Source organism: Nanorana parkeri, unplaced genomic scaffold (assembly GCF_000935625.1).
Source record: "Nanorana parkeri isolate BGI_ZX_2015 unplaced genomic scaffold, ASM93562v1 scaffold1328, whole genome shotgun sequence".
Taxonomy (NCBI): domain Eukaryota; kingdom Metazoa; phylum Chordata; class Amphibia; order Anura; family Dicroglossidae; genus Nanorana; species Nanorana parkeri.
Window position 1 is genome coordinate 164500 of NW_017307596.1, and position 27911 is coordinate 192410.

The 27911-nt window shown below is 39.2% G+C and overlaps 1 protein-coding gene across 4 annotated transcripts in view; it reads right to left on the bottom strand.

Annotated features, from left to right (window-relative positions):
* PCDH17 (protocadherin 17) overlaps positions 1-27911 on the bottom strand; it is a 221797-nt gene that overhangs the window by 103877 nt on the left and 90009 nt on the right. For 3 of the 4 annotated variants that reach the window (XM_018569390.1, XM_018569389.1, XM_018569388.1), the window contains one exon: positions 8484-8546. The exons of the other annotated variant lie outside the window; for it this stretch is intronic. In XM_018569390.1, the coding sequence (XP_018424892.1) occupies positions 8484-8546 (63 nt within the window). The remainder of the gene's footprint in view (positions 1-8483; positions 8547-27911) is intronic. 4 annotated transcript variants of the gene reach the window in all.

Here is a 27911-nt window from a genome sequence, read left to right on the forward strand (position 1 = left end):
AAACAAAATCATACATTAAAACAGAGATGGACAAATCCCAGGAGCTCTGTGTGCTCCTTACAAATGACAGCTGCCTCCTAACTTATGAATTTTTCTCTAGTCTAGTCTTGGAGCTCAAAAAGTATCTGTACTTGTACCGAGTACAGTACTTGGTATTGGTGCATCTCTACCTAAATGACAGCTAAAAGAACAGGGTACAAATGGGTTTATTAAATCATCATTGCAAAAGCAAAGCACAAGAGACAGGAATCTTTCAGTAACCCACGGGCTTCAAAAAAAAAAAAAAAAAAAAAATCAGGAGCAGCATGATCTGGTTTTGATTTTAAGATTCTACTTGTGTTTATGATTGGCTCCTATTGATCAGTGGGGGTCAACATTCCTAAATTATGCGGCCATGAGTGCAACCCCTGACATCACCAAAGGGCTAAACATAATATTATATGAATGCAATGTTACAGAAAGCACATATGCAACATGCAACAGGATATGGTCAGAGACCATGGCCATGCTACAAGAGATGATCAGATACTGTGTGCAAGCTATAGAAGTTGGTGACCAGGGACATGCTTCAGAAGACAGTCAAAGACTAAAGATACATTACAGGAACTTGCTAAAGATCACTGCTATTACAGCCCCTTTACAAACTAATGCTTCCACATGCGTGCTCCCTTCAGTCCACTTAAAAATGACTTGTGCCACGGTTGAGATTTCTCTCAGTGAGAGCCATAATAAAACATCAGAGGAAGGAATAGAAAAGGAGAAAAGGTTTGGACAGCATAGAAAAAAAGCAAGACAGTGAGTAATAAAGAAATTAAACCATTTGACTACTACCAGTCTTCACTGGCTTGAGTAAGCAAGGGCCCTGAGGGCCTCACAATAAGTGTCAAAGGGCCACAGGTTGGGCACAGAGGCCACAGATATACACAAAAAACATACACTTTACTTTACTATCTAGCATGTCTAAAATATATATCTGGCTTCTAAAATATACACATATGTGAATACAAGTATATACAGTCATGAAGCATTTAGTGTTTTATGGCATACAGTTTGATCATTGGTAGTGCATTTTTGAAGGGAAACATAAATGCATTAGAAATAACCTTAGGTTGCAATCCCATTTTTGTGCTAAGCTGTAGCATAAAAGATGTTTCAAATATCACTGCCCATGGCATTTACTTTTTAATATCTGCCCATATTCTGAAAACAATTGTGTATGAGCAACGGTATATACACAAAAATGTTGTTCAATTTCCTGGTTGCTATGGAAACAAGAGATCCCTGGAGCTGTGCACTAAAGTTGTCTTGTTACTACAGAGGCCTCCTAATTCAACCACTGTTTTATGTATGGATGCACTCATAATCATTCCCTTTTGCTTAAACCTTTCCCTACATGCTTTTCTGCATATTCCCAATTGTTATAATTATTAAGAATAATGACATATTCAGGATGCAGTATACACCTTTTACACAATCTCTCCTCATGGTTATCAGTAGTATCTGCAGGACTCAGTCATGCAACTCAAGAGAACCTGTGGGTCAAAACAACAAACCTGTTCCTGGAGAAAATGTTAGCACCATTATGTCAAGTGATATATTAAAAGGGTTTTCACTTTGAAAAGAACTAGTCTTGACTAGGCTTATGTAAGATTCTGAGTCTTAAATTATTGTAACTGTGTAGGTTTATCTATTCCAGATGTATTTTTGCTCTTCTATTTAGTTTTACTTACTTTGTCTTAGCCTGACTCTTGGTTCTAAGAGTCGGGGGGAAAAGTCATGGGAGATCAGTAAGTTGCACTTTTTAGATGCCTGACCTAGTGCTAAAAACACATAGCTATCAGGGCAGCAAATGGCATGTCCTATGTGACCTCAGAATCAGTCTCAGACAAAGTAAATATAAAATAAATAGGCCAATACAAGTCTTTCATAGGTAAGCCTCAATTATTTTAATAATTGATAAATATTCAGATTCTTGCATAAGACCAGTCATGATCGGTTCTTGTTAAAGTTACATACTGAACACAAGGGACACATCTATCAAAACTGGAGCAGACAGAATCTGGAGCAGTTGCCCATGTTAACCAATCAGCTTCTCTGTTTCATTAAGCTTTTTAAAATGAAAGAGAGAAGTGGATTGGTTGCCATGCACAGCTGCACCAAATTCCCCTCAGAGGTCTGAAGTTTCTAAACTGCATGTTTACCAGCAATGACTGTTTTCACACTGCAAATTGCCTAGTGATATACTGACTGCACCATAAAGAGATCTAAACAGCTATGTTAAGAACTGATGTTTAGGGCCCATTCACACCAGGCCGGTCCAGTGCTGTGTTTTTAACGCATGTATGTTATGTGGTGTAAATTATTTTGACGTGAGTTATGTTGTGCATTAACATGCACTGTGTTAAGGCAGCCCATTCATTTAATCAGGTTGCCAACTCACCATGGCAAACCAAAAATCAGTACTGTAGTTTGTTACAGTACGTTGCGGTGTGCTGCAACACAGGTGTGTTGGGATTCTATAACAACCAATGGCACCGCAGCACACCAATGCACATAACGTATACTACCACAGCTCATTTCTTACACCAATTAGAAAGCTTTATATTTAAAAAAAACTAAAATTAACTAGAACACACAATGTATATTCATTGACAATTATTGTTTGGACAGTGCTGAATAATAAGCAATTCCTGACTGGCTGGTATTTACCGGTAGTGTTTAATAATAAGCAATTCCTGACTGCCTGCTATAAATACTGTAGTATCGAATAATAAGGAATTCTTGCAATTGCACTTGCATGGTAAGTTTATACTCCAGAGACTTGAATGATTTAAATTTCATGTAAATATCTAGGGTTACACTGCTTTACATAAAAGTAGTGTTCATTGCATTGGAAATTTCATGTTTGCTCACTTTTTTAGCCCAAATTAAAAAGGATAAAACTAAAATATACAAAGTCTAATTTGCTGCCAAATGAAAACCAAGTCTATTTCAAAGTATAATTTACTGAGAAAGTTTAATGGAAAAATAGATGCATTTGTTGCCTGATGTGTCATCTAAATGGAAAAACAAAAACTTCTGGTTGCTAAAAAGATAGCTTTAGTCATGAAGTGGTTAATATTACAGTTACTCATGAGAGGAAAATCATAAAAAGAGATAACGGACACATGCATATTACCTAATCCTCAGGGATAGACACAGCTGTAAAAATGTACAAAACACTTTGAACTTATTGACTATATAATCAATAACCTGCAACCACTCAACAGAGCTTTTGTCTAAGCACATAAGTGATGCTGTGAGACATTATGCTGATGTATAAGAACAGATCAGCACAATCAGACCTGTTTATTGGCTGCACATATCTTCTGCTGACCATGTTCCAACTAATGTGCAAATAAGGGTTTAAGCAAAAGCAATCTTCCTCTTTACAATAATATAATTCTCCCCTGTAAAAATGTGCATAGTTTTACTCTTAATGCATATTTAACTACATTTTATTTTTCCTCCAGGCATACTTATTTCATTGTTATTTGATAATTATTGTTCTTTCCCCTTTAATCCCCTCCAATGCATTATGCAGCAATCATTAGTCAAACACTAAATATACACTAGACGAACAGCCCACTTGGTTTTGTTCTTATTTAATAATCATAAGGCCTCTCTTTCTTCAGATTCATTGGGAAGTACAGTACCGTGTGTAGGATGCATTGTGTGAACTCCCTGGTCGAGAGCATTTTTCTCACTTCATATGTGAATGTTATACAAAAAGATGAATTGAGATTAAGTATATTATGGTTCTTTACTTTGTCAAAATTGTTTTTTGTGTTTAAAGGTGTAGAGTGCACAGCAGACCATGAAGAGGAAGCTTTGCTGGAATTTTACATCACTTTAACAATGTTCACTATTCGATTCCTTCAATGTCACTCTGGAAATGAAAACAAACTCTGTAAAATGGCACTAGAGTCCATAGGGCAGACCTATCTAATCACCCTTCTTGTTGCAGTACCTGCCACCAGTTGACATCAGTGTGGGCATATCCACTTCAATGATGTCCTATAAATAAAGCTTAGTTCCTGCCCTAATTATAGTGATGATGAGCAACATTGTTGCAACATAGTGAACATTGAAAAGTTTAACACATTTTTGGGGTTATTCACAAAGCTGCCGAAGGCAAACAAGTGAATAACCCACCCGAAGTGAGCCGAACGCTGTTCAGCTATTCACTTCAGGCTTGTAAGGCTGATTTCAGCCATATATCGGCTGAAATCAGCTGGCCTCGGCTGCACTTCGGTCAGCCGAACATGCTCTGGATCGGTTGAGCCAAAGCTCCGACAACTCACTCACTCGGAGCGGCATTCGGCTCGGCTATTCTGCTCGGTTCCTCCTTGGTACTGAGCAGAATAGGAAAGCAATGAAAAAGGTAGAAAAAAGTAGATTTTTTTAAAAAATATGTAAATAAGTAATACATTTTAAAAAGTAAAAGATTTTTTAACCACTTAAACACCAGGGTGTTACACCCCCTTCCTGGCCAGGCCAGTTTTCAGTGTTCATCGCTGCAGTACTTTGACTGACGTTTATTCAGTCATGCAACAATGTACTGAAACAAATTTTATACGATTTTTTGGGGACAGATAGAGCTTTCTTTTGGTGGTACTTAATCACTGCTGGGGTTTTTATTTTTTACTATTTACTATTACTATCACATAGGGGACTAAGAAATCCCCTATGTGATAGCCAATTTACATGACAGGTCCTCTTTATGGAGACATCAGGGGTCTCCAAGACCCCTGTCACCTAGAGACCCCCCAGAGAAGCTGCTGAAGAACAGAGATCTGCTCAACACTACACTTGAGACTCCCACTGCTGCTTATATTCAGCTTTAGTTTTCTCTCTTGTTTCCTGTCCTCATACCCGAAGGCACCTGGTATTTCACTCTGTTTCAGACTGCAAAAAAAATGCTGGGAAACAAAGCAGAGGTGCTCCTTATATGCGCTAGGAGTAGCTGTGCATTTAATCACAGCTTTATGTTAGATACCAATGTAGAGCTGTAAACGAAGAAAACTACAAATTAATTTCACTTACACCTAACTAATATTTGTGCATGTATTATATGCTAAAATAGCTAATTAATTTAAACAAATAAAACTGTGACTATAAAAGAAAGCATGTGATATAGTACAATCTAGGTATATGTACTAAGTGTGTGTGGCTAACAGGTACACTTTAATGTGAAGATTAATTAGGAAATACTCTTTGAACTTGCTTAGCTTCACTAGCAATATTTCAGGTTTCCATAGTCTACCCTTTGGCTAATGTTACATTTTGAAACTTTGAAGATTTTTTTCAATGAAGGAATAAACTATCGGATGCCAGAACATTTGCTATGCAATTCAAGCTTCAAAGACGACCTGTATGTTCATGCAATCAAAAAGTAATATATCTCAATTTTATGAAAAGAATTACAAAATGATTGCTATATTCTCTAAGTGAATTTGCCATTATGACAAAGTTAAAGTACAGTTAATTTGGGCGACTTTAAATGTATTCTAATTTTTGTAACTGCATACTGTTGGATGTGAATTTAAAAATGTGCCGTTCTGTCAGAATTGGTTTGAATTATTCTATTAAAATAGATGGAGTCACTCCCAGTGTATTCATTTTTAAAGTGTTACAATATACTTGCTTAAAGCAATGTTTTACTACTAATTGGAAGCCAATTGTCATCCCAGCTATATTTTTAGATCTGAGATTTGGAAAAGCCCAGTTTAACAAATACTGCATATCTAATATTAACTAAATTAAATACATCCAAACACTTTAAAAATCCATAGCTTTGAGGGCTGGTTCACACCAGAGTCTCAGAGTGCCTGCAGTATTTTTGCAGATCGCACTGGACTGAAACGCAGGCACTAATATGCCTGCGTTTTGGGTGCAGGCCATAGCACTGCGGACGGGTGGGTGTGCCATTCACTTCAATGCACCACCACGCCCCCTCCCGCTCCTGAACGCAGGGAGCCGGCCGGCTTTGCGGTGTGAACCGGCCCTGATATCTGAGTGGATATGAAGTTCATAGTTGAACTCCCCATTACTGCATGACCGAGACAAACAACTGCAGCTGCTGGCAAACAGCACAGTGTGTACAATGTTCAGGAACGTGAATGCTGCTATAAGTAACTTAACAGGCTGCAAACTCACCAGCAGGGGGTGAAGTTGAAATTTCTTCTTTTGTTTTTTGAAAACCAGGAAGCTGTGAACAGCATCTGGCCTCTGTAGTAAAGTGTAGTAAAGAAAAGCCAACAACCTGCCTTCCCCAATTTATATAGTATGCCCATCCAATAAAATGGCACATCATTATCACATACATGTTATGGTCAAAATCTACATATAAGAAACACAAATAAATATATAAGTAAATAAATAAAATGAGAGAACACAACAATAAGAGTAAAAACTTCCTTGATTTTGCTATGCAAGTATTTTATTACAGGAAACCTGCTCTGAGAGAAATACAAAGACTGGCATTACTAATCTACTTAAAAAAGTTAATTGCTTATTTACCTTAATGACCTAATGGCTTCAATACTTTCTCTGACTTACTGACCTTGCACAAGTATTAAAATCAGGAAAGACAGACAGAGTTAAACCAGAGCTCCTAATTTGCATACTTATTAGAGGCCAATAATTTAGAGAAGACTGAAATCAGTGGATCAGCGTGACAGTAAGAGCCCGTTCACATTGAGCGGTTCGCAAATCGCGCGTTTGTCACGCGATTTGCATTTTGCGCAATATCGCACGATATCGCGCAAATGCTTGCATGGAGCAAGCTTGAATCGCGGCTAAATCCGCTCCAAAAAGGGTCCTGCTGTAGTGACACACGACCCGCGACAGCAGGACCCTTTGCCCCATTGAGAAGCATTGGAGAGCGATATCGCGCGGTAAATTGCCTCGATATCGCGGGAATTACGGCGCGATAAATCGCTCAATGTGAACGGGGGTCTAAGGGAACTAGCATTTTTAGGCGGATATGCCAACAACTTCCATTCCTCCTTAGTACAGATTTTCTTTAAATAGAAAACTGTATGAACAGCAGAAAGTAAAACACAAAATTACAATTATCACTTGCTGTCACTGTTTATCAAACATGAGACAGCAGGGCCATTCGCTTGAATGAATTTGCTATTTATTTAGAGCAGTTCTACTTATCTTACTTTAACTTGTTCTCCCAGGAATATTCTTGTCTAGCTAATGGTATCTACTAGCCACAACACACAGTGTAACCTGGTGCAAAGCTGCATAACCACACAGCCTATCTCCCTGTGTTAAATGTACGGTAGGAAGAGCTAGAAATTGAAAAATGCCTTTCATCTCTTCACGTACCCTCCTTTCTCCTTCCCACATAAAAAACTGACCTGTCTCAGGGTGTGAAAAACGAAAAGGGTCACAGAAAGGGACAAAGAAACAGAACTAGCTAACAGTGCACAGATGGGGAGAAGAGGTCTAGGTACATATGGCTTATGATCTTAACATACATGCAATCTCCCATCTGTTTAACCTCAATTTGGTAGATTCATATAAACTCACAAGCTAAAAGCCTGTTTAGCTATTAACAATTCTTTCATGTGCATTTTTTTTACAATAGAAATCATTATTTTAAATGATATGTGTGCCAAAATTTGATTCATTCATACAGACATGCAGAGAATCAGGTGGCTTATAAAATAAAACCAACATGCCAATATTTAACCTCAGCACTGGCCACGGTGACCAGGCACTTCAACTCAAGAGGATTGCAGACATGTCCATTAAAGAGCTTTCATTCCTGCCAGTTTTGTGTTTAGTATTAATCCAATAGATAAAAAAAAAAAGTATTGCACTATGTCAGTGTGGTCTGTTGCCTCGTTGAGCTGCAAGACCAATTAACATTAACAATTCTGCCGCTGTTGTTATCCATTGTTGGAAAAGTATCTCTAATCGTGATTCATTTTCTTTTACTGGTGTTTTATAAGGTTATTTTGTATTTTGGCACTGCCTACCTGCAGTACACACATGGAGGGGAATTTATCAAAACTGGAGAAAGACAAAATCTGGAGCAGCTGTGCATGGCAACCAATCAGCAACCACGTTTTATTTTCAAAGTTTAACTGAAAAAATTAAAGAGAGAAGATGATTGGTTGCCATGGGCAACTGCTCCAGATTTTGTCTGCTCCAGTTTTGATAAATTCCTCCCATATTCTTTTGATTATGTTTTAAAAAAAATAAATGTTCTACTTTTTAGATTTACCAGTCTACTAGCGCATCAATGGAATCGGATGATAACTTTGGGGTCTATTCACAAAGCTGCCGAAGGATCTGGCCGTAGCTTCGGCCGATCCTTCGGCTGGCTTCACAAATCTACATCCATTAAAGATGCATATGTGGAAGAAGCATGGATAACAAAGCAGTATAAAGAGAACATTGTATCTTGACAAATCAGTTCTTACCTGTGCATACAGTCTTGCATACAGACTTTGCATTACACCTTTCCAGAGTTTTACAGCAAGGATCTGAAAATTCAAAAAGAGAGTGTGCTGTAGAAACACTTACATTGTTCTACGTACATTTTTATTAATACATAACTGCATTAAACTATGTTTTTTATATGTACCTGTCATTAGCCTTGGCATTTAAAATCAAACAGATAATAAACAAAAATGTATACACAGAGGTTATGAGTCAGTTGCAACGTAAAACAAAATGAGTTTGTGCTTTCTCCTTTATTAACGTAATCTTGCCCTCCAAGCATTCCAACCTTCATAATTCTAATATCCTGTTTTGATTACTGAGAGTCCCTGCAATCACACAGTGGGGATGATTTTCTAAAGGCAAAGTTGGTCACTTTGCAAGATAATATACACATGGCAGGGGGATTTTAGCTTAGTTATTGAGGCGAAAATTCCCCTTTCAAAAGAATACCCAATAATGTGCAAGGGAAAAAAAAGTTTTGTTTTTTTTGCTTGGCTATGACTGGATGATGGAAGTCAGCAGAGTTTCACCTCATTTACTAGGCTAAAGAAAAATCTTCCCGCAAAGTGAACAGCCTTTAGTAAATCAACTCCAGTAGTTTAGAGATACTATAGGGATTGCAACATAGATGTCCTATTCATTTTTGAGTTTATTATCAAAGAGGACCTATATTCAAAAGGGTGATAATTTGCTATGTGTTAGAAAATATATAAAGAGGTCAATTTTGCCTAGGCCGTATCCACAGATACCCTTCTTCTCAAATTCTTACTGAAAAAATGCAGTACATTTACTGAAATGTGACTGTGACTAGGCACTCCTGTTACATTGCCAAAAAGCTGGATATCTGCAGCGTGAGATCATTTAAGGTACTGCTATCTCTGTTTATTCTAAACGATTTTTTAGGGAGATTTATTGATGTCAATTCTGTTCTGCTCACTCTTCTCCTGAGGGTTTGTTGGAGAGGAAGTTGTATTTGAGGACCTGAAGTGCAAGTATCTCCCTGCTCAAACTTTTATTCTGTGGATTTGTGTTTACTCACCCGATGGTTTCATGAATATCCCCCCTCTTATTAGATGGCAAGTCATAAGAGGGCAGCTCTGACAAAGTAAAGCCCTACTCCTCTAGCAAGATGGCTGCCCCCACACAGTTCAGAGCAAAGCATGGTAACTCAGTTAAGGGGAAAGGATCGGCTGCAGGAAGCCTACAGGCAGTACAGGTGACTAAATCTTTGTCCTTCACTTTTTTTTTGGGGGTGCACAGCTTCCACAGTACAGATTCTCTTTAACCAATCCCCAGCTGGGCGTTGTAATTAAATGGCTGGCCGGGAGCTTCTTGAATATGAGTGGGTGTTTTTAAAGTCCTCGCCCGTCCTGCTCACGCGCGCTGCTGGGAGCAGGAAAATTGCTTAAATTGTATAAAGCCAGCGATGGCTATTTACATAGACGCGTTCCAGCATCTGTAGAGACACCCAATCACTTGTATTATGCATGTGGGTGTGCACCCCCCCTCGTCTGTCACAAGCTCTGCTGTGCCCGGTGTGGACCCTGGACCCGCGTGGCAGCTTTGTCACCGGAGATCAGATGGAGCTCATCACACGATCTCCCTCTGATCTCTCCTCCGTTCTTTGAATGCAGGAAGTGATGTATAATACATCGCTTCCTGCATTCAGCTGTAGCTGGAGAGAAGCTGGTGAAGCAGATTTCTGCTTCATCAGCTTCTTTGGGTGTCCCTAGGTGACATTAGGGGTTTAATAGACAGCTGATGTCTTCATAAAGAGGACCTGTCTTTTAAATTGGCTATCTCATAAGGGGCTTCTTAGCCCCCTATGTGATAGCAATAAATGAAAAAAATGAAAGTCACATATAAAAAAAGATGTAAAAAGTCCCCTGCCCCACATACACACAAACATGCGTCGGGTGCACCTATGTGCGCCACACATGTTACATATCACTGCAAATGTTAGAGTGAGACCAGCTGATTCTGGAGGAAACTAAGGGGTCTATTCACGAAGCTGCCGAGGGCAGCCGAGTGAATGACCGATCTGAAGTGAAGTGAGCCAAACACTGTTCGGCTATTCACTTCAGTCTGGTACGGCTAATTTCAGCCGTACATCGGCTTGCTTAGTGTGGCTTCGGGTCGGCCGAACACGCTCAGCATGTTCGGCCGACCCGAAGTGCAGAAGGAGTTCGACTCAGCCGATCCAACATCTGGATCGGCTGACCGGAGCCAACCGTAAGATCACGGCTACGGCCAGATCCTTCAGCAGCTTCGTGATCAGACCCCTAAAACTTTCAAACATCAAGGAGCAGAAGTCATTGTAAGTGATTTCATCAGGATTTGAAATAGCATAAACCTTTGGCTACCAAAGCCATTTATAAGACTGTATGTTAGACACGTCTGGGTGTAACAGAAGGCTGCATACACACTAAATGGGAGGTCAGCATGAATTCCTGAAGAGATCTTTTAGATTTGAATCAATATACACAAGTACTTAGGTTGATTTTGCTCTGTGCCATTTAACCCTTTCGCTGCCAAGCCCTCCGGAACATTTTTCAAATCAGCTGGCCAAGCCATTTTTGAATTTTCTGCATTTTTTTCCTATTGATTTGATTTTCAACTGCTGCGTTGCTAGCGTTTGTAAAAGACCCCCCAAACCATATATTTTCTGAAAGCGCAGGCCCGGTAGAATAAAAAGATGGTGATACTAAATTTGTAGGCCCTGCGAATGGCCAGCTGGAAGCACTTTTGTAGCTCTGTATGCCGTACGTCCTTGGCAGCGAAAGGGTTAAAAATATACATATTTTGGGCCCAGAATGATAAAACTATATACTGTGTATGTATATATAGATATACATATACATACATATACAGACACACACACTGAGTGGCCAGATTATTATTATGACCACCTGACGTTTGTAGGCAAATTAGCTATAATTTCGCGCTGAAGTTGCTAGAGGGCCAGACCATTATAAATAGGGAAGCAGGTTGTTTACCACGACAGTAGAAGTGATTTTTTTCTGAAGATATGGGTAAACAACGCGATTTAACAGCCTTTGAACGTGGGATGATTGTTGGCGCTCGGAGCCATGGAGCGAGTATCAGCAAAACAGCAGAATTCGTTAAATGTTCAAGAGCAGCTGTTGTTAAAGTGTTTAAAGACTGGACTGTCAGCCGAAAATCTGGGTCTGAACGTGCGAATTGTGGCCGTCAGCGACTAGTCAATGTTAGGGCAGAACGGAGAGTGGCAAGACTGGTACAAGACAACAGAAGGGCAACAGTGCATCAAATTACTGCAGATCTTAATCAGGGATCCTCTCAAATGATCTCTGAACGCACTGTTCGCCGTACACTGCATCGTATGGGATATGGAAGCCGAAGGCCTGTTCGAACACCTTTGCTGTCTGCAGTTAACAAGATAAAACGTCTCCAATTCGCACAGGAACACAAGGATTGGACAGTCGAGCATTGGAAAAAAGTCATGTGGTCCGATGAATCACGTTTCCAGTTGCATCATGCAGATGGCAGAGTGAGAATTTGGCGGAAACAGCATGAAAGCATGCACCCCACATGCATGAGTACAACCCTTCAAGCTGGTGGGGGCAGTGTTATGGTTTGGGGCATGTTTTCCTGGCATGATTTGGGCCCTTTAATTCGTGTGGAACAACGTCTGAATAGCACAACATCCCTCGTTGCTGATCAAGTTCATCCTATCATGTTGATAGCGTATCCCAATGGAGATGGCTTGTTCCAACAAGACAATGTGACATGCCACGGTGCTCGTATTGTGCAGGAGTGGTTTCAAGAACATAAGGGAGACGTCACCTTGCTTAGGTGGCCCCCACAATCCAATTGAGCATTTGTGGGACAAAGTTGAAAGAGCCATCAGGCAGCTGGTTCCACAACCATCAAATCTCACAGAACTGGACAGTACTATTCATCAGGCATGGTGTCAGATTCCTCAAAAGTACAAGCATGCATATGTACTCAGTACTTGGTTTGGGCCCCTTTTGCAGCACTTACAGCAATTACTTTTGCACGGTATTCTAATTATTCGAGTTTCACCTGTAGATCTATAGATATATAGATCTATACATATAGATCTATATCTATATATACACATACAAACATAAGTGACCAGCATTTTTATAAGCTAATAAATAGCTTAAATATAAAGTAAGCCTCCTCCCAAAGCATACTTCTAAGATCCATTGGAGGGTGACTGGCTTTAACAATAGAAAACCAGACAAATACATTATTTAATAAGGACATATTTTATCATCACTTTAGCAAACCACTGTAAGTGGGATCATTAAAGAAAAATGCTTAGGTTGCCATTTATTTGGTACTACCATCATTAAAAGTTTACAGCATTTTATTACCTTTGCCTAAAAGCCTTACATCCTGAATACATGGGCAATAACATAAATGCATTTTACAATGTACACCCATTTACCAACAGTTTGTTTTTCAGTATATACAGATCACAAGCACTGTGTAAAAGTAGCCACTTAATGTAAGGGAGAAAACATCCCAATTAGTTTTAATTATATATCTGCATGTTTCTGATTAACTGTCTATAAAAAAAGAGTTTGTTTCCACTTTATACAAGCTTGCCTTCATATTTTAACATCGTTATGTTGTCCACCAGTAATCTGTCATTTCAGGATTTTCTATGCGGGTGCAATTATTAATATGTTCAGATTGCTATACCAAATTTGGGGGACAAATATGAAAGTTAAATGAGCATGCCCAGCCTTTGGAGGATAATGTCCAGCCTTATGGAGCCAATAGGGTAAGGCTTATTTAAATAAGGCACAATGCCATGTACAAAGTTCAGTCATCAATAATAGCCAATTAGTATTCATCCCCAAAATGTTCTGACAAACATAGACATAATTAGTTTCTAACTGGGTTACTATACTTTGCACCTCATCACTGCTTCTGACACTGCCTTATTAAATAAGCCATTATAAAATGTAAGCTTGATTAAAAAAAAACAAAAAACAGTTCTATACTTATATACACATGGAGGAGAAATGTACTATCTACAAGCTATATGCAAAGTTACTACTGCAAGAGAAGAAAAAACATCAAACAAATCCTGCTTTTCATTAAAAATGTCAAACATACTGCCATAATCACCCTCATTTTTCTCCTTAAATTCCTGCAAGGAATAATGTTAATTTAATAAGTGGTGGAATGCTAGGGGCAGTGTATGGAATGATAGGGGCAATTTGTAAATGTAATTCAGGCATGGAGCTGGGAATCACACAATATCCCCTTATAGGGAAATTCCCAAGCTCTCCAGATAATTGATCTCTCCTCGTATTTACAGTTTTAAAATGTAGTTAACATTTGACACATGCAATCTCCTTTGGGTATTGTAGTACTATGACAAATGCCTGTTAAGATGTACTTTATTTGGCTATACTTATGAGGATATTGGGGATTTAGTCTATAGAAGACAATCATAGTAACTGAGCGTCTGTGTCTGCTGAGTATAATCTGTTTTATTTCAAGGATGATTGACGGAACACAGGGAAAGACGTGGGCTTGAGGAGATGGAGACAATTAGTGTGACAGGTGAGCAACCATTTGTCGGTGCAATGTTTCTTTTCCAATATCCCCTTTAGAAACAGACACCATAGCCAATTACCTTGTACTTAAGGGCAGAGCTGGATTAAAGCATTAAAGCATATCTAAACCAAAAAGCAAAACATGTTATATATTGCAGCTCATCAATCCTTTAATGTGGCATTTGCATTAGTTTACTTTTTTTTTTTTATTGATTTCCACTGTGAAAAAAAGGGAAATCGTAAAATCACAACACACAAGAAAAAGTGCACAAGGGTGCTGTGGTCATCCTCCGAAGAGGAAGGCCCTCAAAATTCCTGAACCCTCCGGGCGCAAGGCTCCCTACACGACATGACGACTCAGGTCCACCTACCCGAAGGCCGCCAGACCCGATCCTCAGGGCCCTACCGAAGTAGGTCCCTTGAGTACTGGGTGGGGGCTCTTCCGGAAAGAGACCCCCCCAGGTGGGGGAAAGCAGAGAAGCCTGCAAGGCCAAATACCCTCCCCCGATCAGGATGGGCCCCCGAAGGTACCCGCATCTGAGGAGTCAAAAGTGCAATTGTGCACAAAAATAGTGCTTATAATAAATAGGTGCCAGTGCACAAACCTGGCAGGCCATTCAGCCAAGGTATAAACATTGCTCAGAGCTAGCCAGAAGGCCTGCCCAAGAAGCGTGGTGCAGAAAATGCTTAAGGTGCCGTGACCAAGTGACTGTGAATCAAGTGGGGTCCCACCCAAACCCAAGTGATTTTCCGCTCCCCTGGGACACCACCCTCGGGGGGCACAGCATTGAGGGCCTCTGAGCTCCCTGAACCCTCCCACCAGACCAGAGCAGCATCCATCCCCAACAGGAGGCATTAGTGCCGAGGAATTCCTGCAGGAGGAAGAAATCGCTCAGCACACACCTTCACTTCAGAGAGTACTAAGCTACCATCCCCACGAAAGGACGGTGCTGTTCCCCCCGAAAACTGATAAGAACAAATACTACACCTGATCTTAGCCAAAAGGTCGAAAAGCCACCTGGTAATCCAGCCAGTAACAAACTTCCTGTCTTAGGGCAGTTCCATTCTGTGGAGGAGCAAATGGAGCCAACCTTGGACAGCAGCATTGTCAACCATTGTCGACCTGTGGAGAGGGTAGTGTTAAGATGCACTGGCATATTTAGATGAACTTGCCTAACACATTAACTCCAACTCCATTGGCTAATACGTTTTAGTAGTTGCAGCAACATTTTATTGTTTCCTTTTGGGATAAAGGTTTTACATGAATAAAAGCTAACCATTGTAAGCACCCCTGCCAGTGTTAAGCTGTACATACACTGTTCTATTTTTTCAATCAACCGCCAGACTGAATTAAGAAATTGGAATAGATTCCTTGATCAAAAGGTTTGATCGAGGAATAACCCGTTGTATCCTTAGTACTCTGACAGTGGCCGCTGGCCACTGTCAGAAGACCCGAACAAAGTTCAGATTTTCCAACTGGCTCCTTCGATCAGATGATCAAGGTATGCTGATCGAAAGGGTGACGACAGCAGCAGCCACTGTACAAAATTCACATAATGTATTGTCAGCTTTAAATAGTTTGTCTCAACTATCTGCACCTTTTGCTGCACAGCTTGGTCTGTTAAGGGAACTAAAAATTAGCAGACTTACTGGCCAGATCACCAAGTGAAAATAAAGGAAGAAAAAAAACTAAACAAACAAAACCAATTGTCAGGGTTTCTTATCCTTCCTTTTCCCCTTGAGCTGCACGTTCCGCTTCTGTGCAGTGTTTCTGACAATGACTGTTGCGCCCTCTTATAACCAAACCTGTAAACTACTTGCAAACTCCTGGCAACCGTGATGATGCGACTTCAATTTACTATATAACCATCAGTCTTTTCACCTGGTTGCCGCCCTTTCGTTTATTCAGACCTACCAAGTGCTCTCTGCTAGTCCCTGTGCTCTGTGTATGATCCAGGCTCTGTCTACTGATCTCCTGGTTCCAGACTCTGGCTTTTGTATTGTTCATACTGCTCTCTACATGCCTAGACCTGGATTGGCTAATGACCTCTGACTTGACTATGACTACGTCCTGAATTAATCTATTGTTTTGTTATTTTATTGTCATTTTCAATAAACGTCTTTATTTTTAACCCATCTGGTTTCTTGATTCCCCTTCACTAATGCAGCCACTACATTTAAGGATTGGTAATCTGCAATATATTACATCTTTGTTTTTGGATTTAGATACCCTTTAAGCAAAAAATCACTTGCTTAGGACACCAAGGTTGGGAGGCACCACATTATATTCCTTAAAGAATAAGTGTACTTCTAATTAGAGCTAACCAATTCCACCCTCCCTTCCACAGATGTATGCTTACCAAGATCCAAATGCCACAGCCTCTGTTGTTTATTTACATCCCACACTGCAAGTCGTCTCTCTCCTGGCCATGCAGGCCCATTACAACCCCATGGACTTTATTGTGTTTATCTACAAGCCCCACATACTTATTTATTCTTAATTATCATTTACCAAAGGAGCGATTCCCCTCATCATTTCTAAATAAAATGTTTCAGTTATTTGTTCAATTTTGATCCATGCCCAATCTATTAAATCAATATCAAATTTGTATTTAATTTACTTGTGGGTCTGGCCTGGTGCTGACGCACAAGACATGCAAGACAAGTTCCGCATTGTATTTCACTTTCAGCACTTGTTGACTGTTGGGGGTTGATTGACTTAGGGCAAAAAGGCTGCTCATTTGAAAGGGAATTTTCCCTTAGCTTAGCGAACGTGGTAAAAATTTACTTTGCACAAGAAAAATGAATACAAAAAGTGTGTTTGCCTGCACATAAAATTGTATGGTGGAAGTCAACAGAGCTTAAGCTCATTCACCAAGCTAAGGGAAAGGGGGAACCATTGTTGGACTGTGCTTGGGACATTAGTCGGCATGAGCTGAATGAGAACTGAAACCTGATTGAGAGTTCTCATTCTCATCTATCAGTATTACAGCTTTAAGGTGTAAGTGTAATATACAGCATATCCAGCTATACATATTTGATCCATACAGCTTATTTCCGGCCTATTTGGCTTGTAAACTTTTAATAGAAGTTAGCCACTCAGATAAAGCTAACAAATGGAGCAAATACTGATGAGACATAAAAGATGATTATCTAATTTGTTTGGGGCTTTCATCCGCAACTAATAACGATTTCATAACATGTACAAGGGAACATCTTGCGTTCTGCAAGCAACATTTCTCATAAACGGTGCCAACTCTTTCCAAAATTCATTAATAGGGAATTCAATTTGCCCATATTAATTTTCAAATTCCCATTTGCCCAGGTGGCACAAGCAATCTTAAATCATTAGAAGCGATTTTAAATAGGATGATTAGATTAATATTTGATATGTATGTTTCCTAAATCAATGACATATTTGTAGCATTTCAGTTTTTTTGCTCTTACTGTGCATGTACTACATCCCTACCACTGTATTCCTAGCTTCTATCTAGTATGCATTAAAGAAAAAAAGAGCCAGCCTATTCATTTTACAGTCACATTATTCAGCCTACAGAAAAACAACAATAGATACCATATTCCTTATTGACATGTTCTGCATTCATGCTTCTATTTTTCCTTTTAAGTCATGCATTTTCTCAGCGACAGTTTTGCTGTTTTTATGCACATTTACAGGACTATCTGGGTTAACAAAACAATCGATATGCCAGGGAAAAAAACAATATAATATAGTTTCTAAATATTTTTCAGGTGCTGCTTATGAGCATATTGTCTCTTGTGGTCATTTTAAACTGATCAGCCAAGAACAAAAAAAGAAAACATGTTTCCTTATGTAGTTTTAAAACTATTAAATATGAGCCCCTGACAGATATCCATACTGGTAGCATGAAGAGGACCCCAATGATGCAGTACATGTTTACCAGAAATAAAGAGTAGAACTGTCATTCCAGGTATTGTTGTAGGTAGATATAATAGTGCGGTGATCACGTTTACATTTGATTCAATGCTTATGATTAGTCTTACATTACCTGATAATTATTATTGAGCAGCAGAAATAAAAACTGGGTAGTGAATAGATGGAATACAACTTTACTGTGTCTAGGTTAATTTTAAATCTGTGGTTTACTTCAGAAAAACATTTCAAACATGTAGAATGAACCACATCAAGCATATAAAAACTAATGGAATGAACCACACTCATGCATACAAGGCTTTTAAGGAGAACTGAGCAGTTAAAAAATTAACCCTTGTAGTGGGGCTACCCCCACACTGCAAAGGTTAAGTGCTCATTTAGTACTAGGGCTAAAATAGAAATATATATACTAGGGCTGCGGAAATTAACGATTAATCCCTCGATTAATCGTACATTTTTTGATCGATCAAAATTATTTTGATCGGTACTCACCTCTCTGCCGCATTCCGGGTCTTCCGTCGGAGATCCGGTGACATCACGGACATCGACGTCACCGGACTCCTCCCCCCTTCCCCAAGTGGCTCTATCGGCTAACGAAGGGAAGGGGGAGGAGTCCGGTGACGTTGATGTCCGTGACACCCTAATATATACTCATCCGAACCTCAGGCCCGCCTGGCTGCTAGACTGTTCCTCACAACCCCTTCTCCCCCGGGCTTCGGCGGTCTAAGCCCCGCTAATGTTATCATGTGTAATACAAGTCCATTGACTTGAATTATATGTGAGGATGATGAGGGACATTTCACAGCCAGAGTAGATGGGGAAAGAGGTGAGTGGTCACCACCGCAAGGCCGAGGTTCGAGTGAGTATATCTTTTTTATTTTAGACCCTAGACCAAAACAAGCACTTAACTCTTGCAATGAAGGGGTAACCCCACTGTGCTGTGCAAAAATGATTTACCCCCTAATGATGTGTGTACTATGTGTGTATACTGCTACACTAGAGAAAAACTCTAACTTTAATTCTTACTGACATGTCTGTAAGCACGGAACATCCAGAGTTGAAACTTACAGTCCCGGCTCTAGTACACTGTAAACAGGAGAGTGGGTTACTTACACTCCCCTTTGTCCATTTCGAAAACATCTTGTATCATTTTCACAGAATGCAAGATGTTCTGTGAATGGAGGAGGGGCAGGTGAACTCCCCTTGTCCAATCACAGTACACTTGTATTCTGTGAAAAGAATGGATGAAGTGGAGTGAGAGTGACCTACTGTCCTTCACTGTATGCAGTCTACAAGACCTAGGACTAAAATTTTTAACACCAGAAGTTCTATGCTTATAGCAGTGTTAGGATAAATGAAAAGGTAGAATTTTTACCTCACATCAACAGATCAGCAAACACACATAGTACACACATTATTATTAGGAGCAAATAATTTGTACAATGCAAATGTGCAAAAAACCCTTCAGGATAGTCACGTGACTATCCTGAAGCCTTCTGCAAAAGGCGAGTATTAAAAAAAAAAATTAAATACTGCTGGGGAGAGGGGTATCTGAGGGACACACTGGAGGAGAATCTGGAGCCTGGAGTTGAGCTTTAGGTCTGCTAAAACAACATATGTAAAAAAAAAACAATAAGTGATGCTTAGTATAGGTAACTGTTATCATGAAACCAAAACTGAAAGTTTGACCGTCCTTTACATTTACTTTGATACCTTAAAAGAGAAAAAATATGATTTTTACAACAGTTTATATCATAAAAAATATATTTAAACAGCTCTCTATTTGACATGAAGGTACAATCTGAAAGATGTTTTATTTTCATGGGCATTCTATAAAAATGAATGGTCAGATCACTAGTAATCAGCTAGAATGAGCAGCAATCATCTCACATCTGTGAATAACCATGTTCAGCAATGTATCTGCAGTTTCATGTCTGGCAGTTTGTGCTTTATTCATTTATTTTCACAGCAGAACTTAACAAATCTTGGATCCTATTAGTTCAAATTATCTAGTAACAATGCCAGCAAGCGACAGGTACGTCAAGAAATTGCTTTTATCTTTCCCTGTGGTCTAGGCGTCTAGTTTACTGCACTTCAGATAATATCTTGCATCTATGAGAAATGATCTCTTAGTGCCCTCTTATTCATTACTGTTTAAAAGTAGTATCTAAAGCTCCAACTGTTAGCCTCAGATAATGATGCTGACACAAACACACTTTGACTTATTGAACACCAGTCTTTCCACTGCTTTTATCACCATATAACAGCACAAAAAAAGCCTTCGATGCTAAACAACTGCATCTTACTGGATTTCCAAACCTAAACAAAGAAGAGTCAATAAAACTTGTGTTAAAAATTTGATTGACTTACTAAACCTCCTAAACGATACCCTGGTGCTCACAATTATTGGTTGCGTCTTTGTAGCCAATAAAATGTGGGACACTTGAAAAGGATGAGACAAGCTTTCTTCTTTTAAACTTATTTCCAGGGGGATTTTGCAGAATACTATATAAACTGTTTTTATGTTCACTCAATAGATAGAATTAAACAAGGTTTCCCAGTGATGTAAAGGTCATGTGGGAAAGGACGTAACAGAATTATCATGGAATCCACAGTCATTAGTTGGATTTTTACACACAGACTTTCTATGGAAATTTTTCTGCTTTAATTTCTAAAATGCAATTTTATTTTATTTTTTAAATGTCAAACATTTAAATAGGAAAGGTTATATTAAACAGTAATGCATTTCTATTGCTCTCATGCTACTAAAGATAAACAATTGATTTCCAATTTACTACTTGCATTTATGTGTGAGGCAAAAGATGTTTTAATGCTTGGAGAGCAAGACTGTTGTTTTCCTGGTGTGTTTGAAAGGATTCTGACTGTGAGATGCTCTGTGCCGATGACTCATCGGTTATAGTTAAACTTAATTTAGCTTGGTATATAAGCTTACTGAACTGCATAACATGAGAAGATAACACCTCATGTAAAATACTGACACCTGAAATTAAGCATTTATGTAATATCTTGGTGGAAGCAAGCATCACATTTATGATTCAATGCGTTCAGCCATGCACACGCATTAGAAGGTGGTCAAATTGTTCCATAAATATGCATATTTGGAACAACCAAGCATGTATTATAATATCTATGAAGGAAGTAGAACAAGAAGATTCCTCCATCTCCAAGAAGCCATCACAAGATGATCAATATTTCCTCAAGATCAGTTGTGGACACCAGGCATTTGTGCTGGTGTTCATAGATGTGAGGCTCAGTGGCTGCATCTAGCATCAATCACCACATATCCATGAGTAATGCAGCAGAGAAATTATAAGATCACTGCAAAGTAAAACAGGGAGGATTTTAAAACATGACTTGTTTTAAATACGTTATCAGGATCGGATATATTGTATGAATAACAATCGACCCTCTTAAACGTATTAAAATACATACAGAACCTAAATGAATGACATTTAGGGGTCTATTCACTAAGCTGCCGTAGGCAGCCGAGTGAATGATCGACCTGAAGTGAAGTGAGCCGAACACTGTTTGGCTATTCACTTCAGACTGGTACGGCTGATTTGAGCCGTACATCGGCTGAAATCAGCCGAACATCGGCTTGCTTCGCATGGCTTCGGGTCGGCCGAACATGCTCAGCATGTTCGGCTGACCCGAAGTGCAGAAGGAGTTCGACTCAGCTGATCCAACATCTGGGCCCCCAACTAACATCTGAGCCGAACATTTGGCAGGCTACTCACTGCTGTTCGGCCTATTCTTATAGATGCCGAACAGCAGTGAGTGAATAGCCGAATGCCGCTGAGCGGCATTCGGCTCGGCTGTTCTGCTCGGTCCCTCAGAGGGACCGAGCAGAACAGAGAAATAGTTTTAAAAGTAAAAAAAAAGTAAATAGAAAACGATTGTGCTGAGCTAGCAGTGACAGCTAGCTCCGCCCAATATTTTCCTATTGTCCGGCGGCTCTGCTGTCGTATAAAAGAAAAAAAAAACTCTCCAGGGCGCTCTGGGAGTCCCCCGGCTGCCCATGAGAGAAACACTGCTGTTTCTTTTTTTTTTCTTTATTCTGACACGGAGCGATGTCAGAATAGGAAAAAAAAATATTTTCCCATTGAAATGCATTGCTACATTACAATTGGATTCCGTCCATCCAACCCAACATATACACAGCCCTACCAGACATCAGAGGCAGGATGGGAACTGGTCTTTTCTCCACTACAGTTAGGCGATACAGCCTGGTAATTTCCCTGCCTTCATCCTGGGACTGGGCAGTGAAGACACAGTAACAACAAAGTAATTAGTCATCCCTTTGCTCATTCTGCTCTCTTCTGAAAATGTTCCTCACCAGCTCATATGCACTGCAAGACAATTTATTGGCTCCCAGTGCTGTCATTCCCTTTACATGTCGGGGAGCTGTTGTATAAAAGGTTTAGAAGAGGCTAATGTCAAGTCAAAATCAGGTGCTTACACTACTTGCATTTAATAGGTTTTCTTCAATTAACACAAATCTGCATTAATGGTTTTTATTCTTTTCTGTATGGAGTTCAGCTTTAAGAGATTTTCAGGAGAAGATGGCCTGCTACTTTGCGGCATCTCGGGCAGTGATGCCTGAATGATGTCTCACATATAGTCCAGTGTTATTTTATAATACAGTGTGTGTGTATACTATTTAATATTTGAAATACAAATTGCTAAGAGTTAACACTTTAATGGAATTGTAGGAATGATTGCACCAAGAACAAACTCTTAATCCCACTGAAGCAATAAGTATTATTGGCAAGAATCTCCTTTTCTATTGCCAGCAAATAAAGTAGAAACATTTAAACAGCAAGTAAAGCTACTTTTGGACATTAATTTATATTAAAAACTGAATATTATTAAACTAAATACTATATATAAGTAATTAAAGCATTTGTATTAATCTAAATCTGTCTAGCTTCTTTATGGTTTACTCTGGACAGTGTAGACCATAATAATAATAGCCACCCCAGTATTGGTAGCAGTGACCACAATAACCCCTTGCACTGGTGTTAGTGGCAGCAAAAATGACCCTCAACAAAGACATTAGTGGCAGCATAAATAATTCCCAGCATTGGTGTCGGTGACAGCAAACATAACCTCCAGCATTGGTGTCAGTGGTGGCAATAATAACATATAGCACTGATGGGGTAACATCTGCATCTCAGTGTACATTCTGAGCATGATTTGGTGTCAGAATTACATCATTCCAAGCCAGCCAATCAAGAAGGCAGAATATCTTGTACCCTGAAAATGAGCGGGTGAGGATGCCAGTTCTGGAGAGGAGCTGAAGTGTACATAGCTTTGCAGAGTTACATCCCCCAGCTGATACCCCAAATTTACAGTAACTAAAGTCAAAGGAACTGTAAAAAATGTAGCATTTGAAGTGTATATACATTTTAGAACAATATGTATATATTGTATGTATGTATGTATGTATGTATGTATGTATGTATGTATATAAAAACATATGTTGCAGCATACACATTTGTATTTTCCAAAAAATACACACTTCTACCTATAGGGTGCCAACTCTAGTCTATATGGTCTACCAGTAGGCACATTTTTCAAAGGATGCTAACCGAAGAAGGGCAACAAAATATGAGTAGGTGTGAACATAACTCAAATCTCTGAGAGCCTCCATTTTGGAGCATATATAGCAAAAGATGAATTGGGTGCAGGTTCACCGGGAGGCAGCCCGACCAAATTAAAAGGCACAGGGACACACAAGGATCCCCACACAACACAAAGGCAGCTGAAGCCCCCAGTGTGTCCCCGCACCAAAAACAAAAATCAAAATGAATGGGAAACACACTCATCAATTCATAACCAGCTTTAAAGCAAGGTGCACATGGAAGGGCTTTACACAGTATAACAGCAAAAAAAATTCCCAGCCCACTCACCAGCCAGTCTTCAAAAAAACACTAACTACTAAGATTAAAAACAGAGGTCTTAGTTGCACGTCTTCTGCAGAATATGTGGAGCCACCATTTTGGAGCATATATAGCAAAGGATTAATTGGGTGCCGGTTCGTCAGGAGGCAGCCCAACCTCCTTAAAGGCATATGGAAACACAATGTGGTGCGAGGACACACTGGGGGCTTCAGCTGTCGTTGTGATCTGCGGAGTTCCTTGTGTGTCACTGTGCTTTTAAGGAGGTTGGGCTGCCTCCTGGCGAACCTGCACCCAATTCACCCTTTGCTATATATGCTCCAAAATGGAGGCTCTTAAAGATTAGAATTAGGACCACACTACACAGAGGAGTCTTGATGAGGCAGTGTAGCTTCCACATATTCTGCAGAAGATGTGCAACTAAGACCTCTGTTTTAAACCTTAGTAGTTAGTGTTTTGTGTTTTTTTTTTTTTTTGCAGGCTAGCTTGGGAGTGTGCTGGGAATTTATTTGCTGTTGTACTGTTTAGTAAGCCCTTCCATGTGCATCTTGCTTTATTATTAAACAAGTTGTATATAGTTTCAACAGTTTGCACAGCGCTTTACAATATAAAGAAGACATTGCAATTACAATACAATTCAAGACAAGAGTTCAAGTTCTACTATTTTGTCCAGTACAACGTAACCCAAGGCAACCAGCATTCAAACCCATTTATTTTTCAGTGCCCTTCCATTAGCATTTGTTGAAAAATGTATTGCAACGTAACGGATCACAATGCACCAGATCCAGTGTGAATGAGCCCCTATAGATGGATGTTTTTTTATGTAAGGATTTAATAACCCTTTCATCCATTAGAAAACAAGAATAAAGAAACTAAGAGAACTATAGAAAACAAAAGTGCAAGTTATTTTAAAGTGTATAGTTAGGAATTCCCTTACCATCTACAGATTAAAAAGCAGCATTGCATTGTTTTAAGATTTTGTTCCTTTTTTTAGTGTATACTACATAATTTCAGGCAGAGTAATCTAATGTGTAGGGGATTTGAATCTTGAAAAAGTCAAGAGCCTTTTGAGCATTCTGTATATGCATTTTTATTACTTGTATTGCTTTGCCAATAAAACACAGAATCACTCCAAATAACTGGAGGTTTGCTGTCTCTTTCCTACAGTAAATTGTTTCTCTGTTTGTCCTTGTATCTAGGACTAAAAGGTGAGCTGTGGAGGATGACAGTTATAGCCTGCAAGAGAAATTATTGCTTCTTGCAAGCAAGGAGCTAGTGACTGAGATTTACTTGGCATACCATTTAACAGATATGATCCTGTCTCTACAGAGGCGGAAGTCCCAGTAATGTAAAAAGATAGGTTGCAAACCAAGCGAAAGATGATGGGAGTATATTAATGTATTCTGAAGTGGCCAAATGCACTAAAAATCAAGCCTAAATTCCCTCCTAATGAGGCTATCAGATGCTTTTAAAATGTTTAATTTCCCACCGAGTGGCACTACACATGATTATGGTCAAATAGCACTCTTTCTGGTATGCACTAGGAAAATCATGATTAAGTGGTTTATTTATTTTCTGTGGCACAGTAAAAGCTATAATGTTGTGAAATCCATTTCTGTGATGATTAATTTTTTCTACTATGAAACTTTTGCGTAAGGTAGAATAAGCTGCTGCTTAAAATTAAAAAGGGTACCTCTAGTGTGAAATGTCTTCTATAAAAAGGCCAGAACATATTTATACAGATCAATGTCCAATTATAAACAGAGAAGCACTATGGTAAAAGGTCAGAAAATAATAATCTTTCTGGCATTTATTACTTGCATAGCAAGGTCTTGTGCAAGGTCAGCCCTCAAAATATACAATATAAATTACATTGCAGTATTTTAAGTATTCTGCACAGCACAATTCAGCCATTTGAAGAAAAAAAAACAGTAGAAAGAACTAGAAGCACAGAGGTATGCTGATAGATGAGCTGATTTTCTACATTACCAGCTCATCTTTTTAAAATGTATTCTACTATTCTAGCTTCTGTAATTGATCTAATTTACCATAGCCAGTGCAGCAGAAGACTTGCTTCACTGACAAAAATACAGATGTAAAATCAAAGAAAATGATTGATAAGAAATAGTGTTGGCTTTGTTTAATAGTGCAGCTATGTCTTCGTGCAAACAAGAAATCATTGAGCTAATGGAGGGATAGTCCAAATAGATTTGACTGATGAACAGGAATGGCTTCTTTTAAATATAAAATATCTTCTATCTGCATAATTATATTATATTTATTTATGTTTTTGTGATTTCTTCTGGGAACAAAAGTAGTATTATGTAATCATTTTTTTTTTAAAATGTATCTATTCCTGATGCTAACATAGTACAGCAAAGTGATTACGTTATGACTGGCTAAACCACACAATGTTTGTAAACAACATTTGCGTTGTATGCAAATTCTGCAATCGATTGGCAGGCACCATCTGCATTCTCTCATTGTGCAGCCAGTATTTCTGAAGATTTGTAAAATACAATGTGAAAACAGTTTAAGTGTATGTAAACCCTGGCAATGAACATTTCTGATTTTCTAGCTATTTGGTCTGTTTAATATACCATTGAAAACATTTTGATATATCTGTTTGAGAAGTCCAAAAAAAACCCCAACAAAACTGTTGATCATGTCATAAATTCAAAGTTTTCTCGAGTCTTATGCACATTTGCTGTGTTATCTCAAAGAGTCTAATTAGCCCTCACACTTCTTAAAGCAGTATTACACTTTAATGTCTTTTCAATCATGAATCAAATGTAAGCAAATATACATTGCTCAGCAAAGTAGGTATTTGCATTTTTGCCCAAGCACTTACAGTCATCATGTTTCTAAACAGTTGGCTCTAACTCTCTCAGCTCAGCTTCTCTGCATTTCCTGTCCAATACAACATCACAAGACACAGTGCAGTCTCCAGCAGCTGTTCATCTACAACAGGGGTGGCAAACTCTGGCCCTCCAGCTGTGGTGAAACTACAAATCCCATGATGCATCTGCCTCTGCAAGTCGTGCCCGGGGCTGTGAGAATCTTGCAAAGCCTCAAGGGACTTGTAGTTCCACAACAGCTGGAGGGCCGGAGTTTGCCACCCCTGATCTACAAGGATGTTGAAGGGAGGAAGGAGGAGTGGGGAGGAGTGGCTTGCCTTGCCTTGTTGTGCCTGCGTGTTTGTGGAGACACACAGATTACTAGTACACAGAAGAGTGGCCCCATAGGACCCTGTAAGAAAAAAGAGCCACCCTAAAACAGGATATCAGGACCAGTTCTCAGGGTTCCAGCTGATTCTACAGGAAACAACCTTTTAAACATCAAGGAGCAGCATCTATTGTAAGTGATTTCAGCAAAATTGTTATAGCTTAAAAACATTTATTTGCCTTTAATATCACTTTAAGTTGGGACTACAAAATAATTAGTGTCTATGTTGTGGAGTTGGCAGAGTGGGTGGGTAGTTTGAGTACTTTAGCAAAATAAACTTTGGCAGGGTAGATACCACTCAGTCCACAAAAATTGTATGTGTTGTCAGTCTGCAACAAAAATTTCTGGCAAACCAACAGACATTTTTTCTGTATTTGCATGTTCTCTAAAAAGATAAAACACACAGAATGTGCATGTGTAGCAGAGATATACTGTATTTTTTTTGTCCCAACAGTTTGCCCTGACATACACTTGGCATGGCCGTGACAACTCGAATACAAATTAGCATCTTCTAAATGTGGAGGGGGAGGGCAGAAAAAGTTATAATTCTTTTAACAAATAGGAGTGGGCTAAATTGCTGTTCATATTAAAGGGCATGAATGTGCTTATATAAATATAAAATACAAATACAAAGCACACACACGAGCAGTAGGCATGAATGATTCCACCTAAATTTAACTTCCACTAAAAACTAGAAATTTGGCGTTGGCAAAATTTGTGTTGAAACAAAAACTCTGTTGTGCTCATTGATCTGCTTACATTAACCAG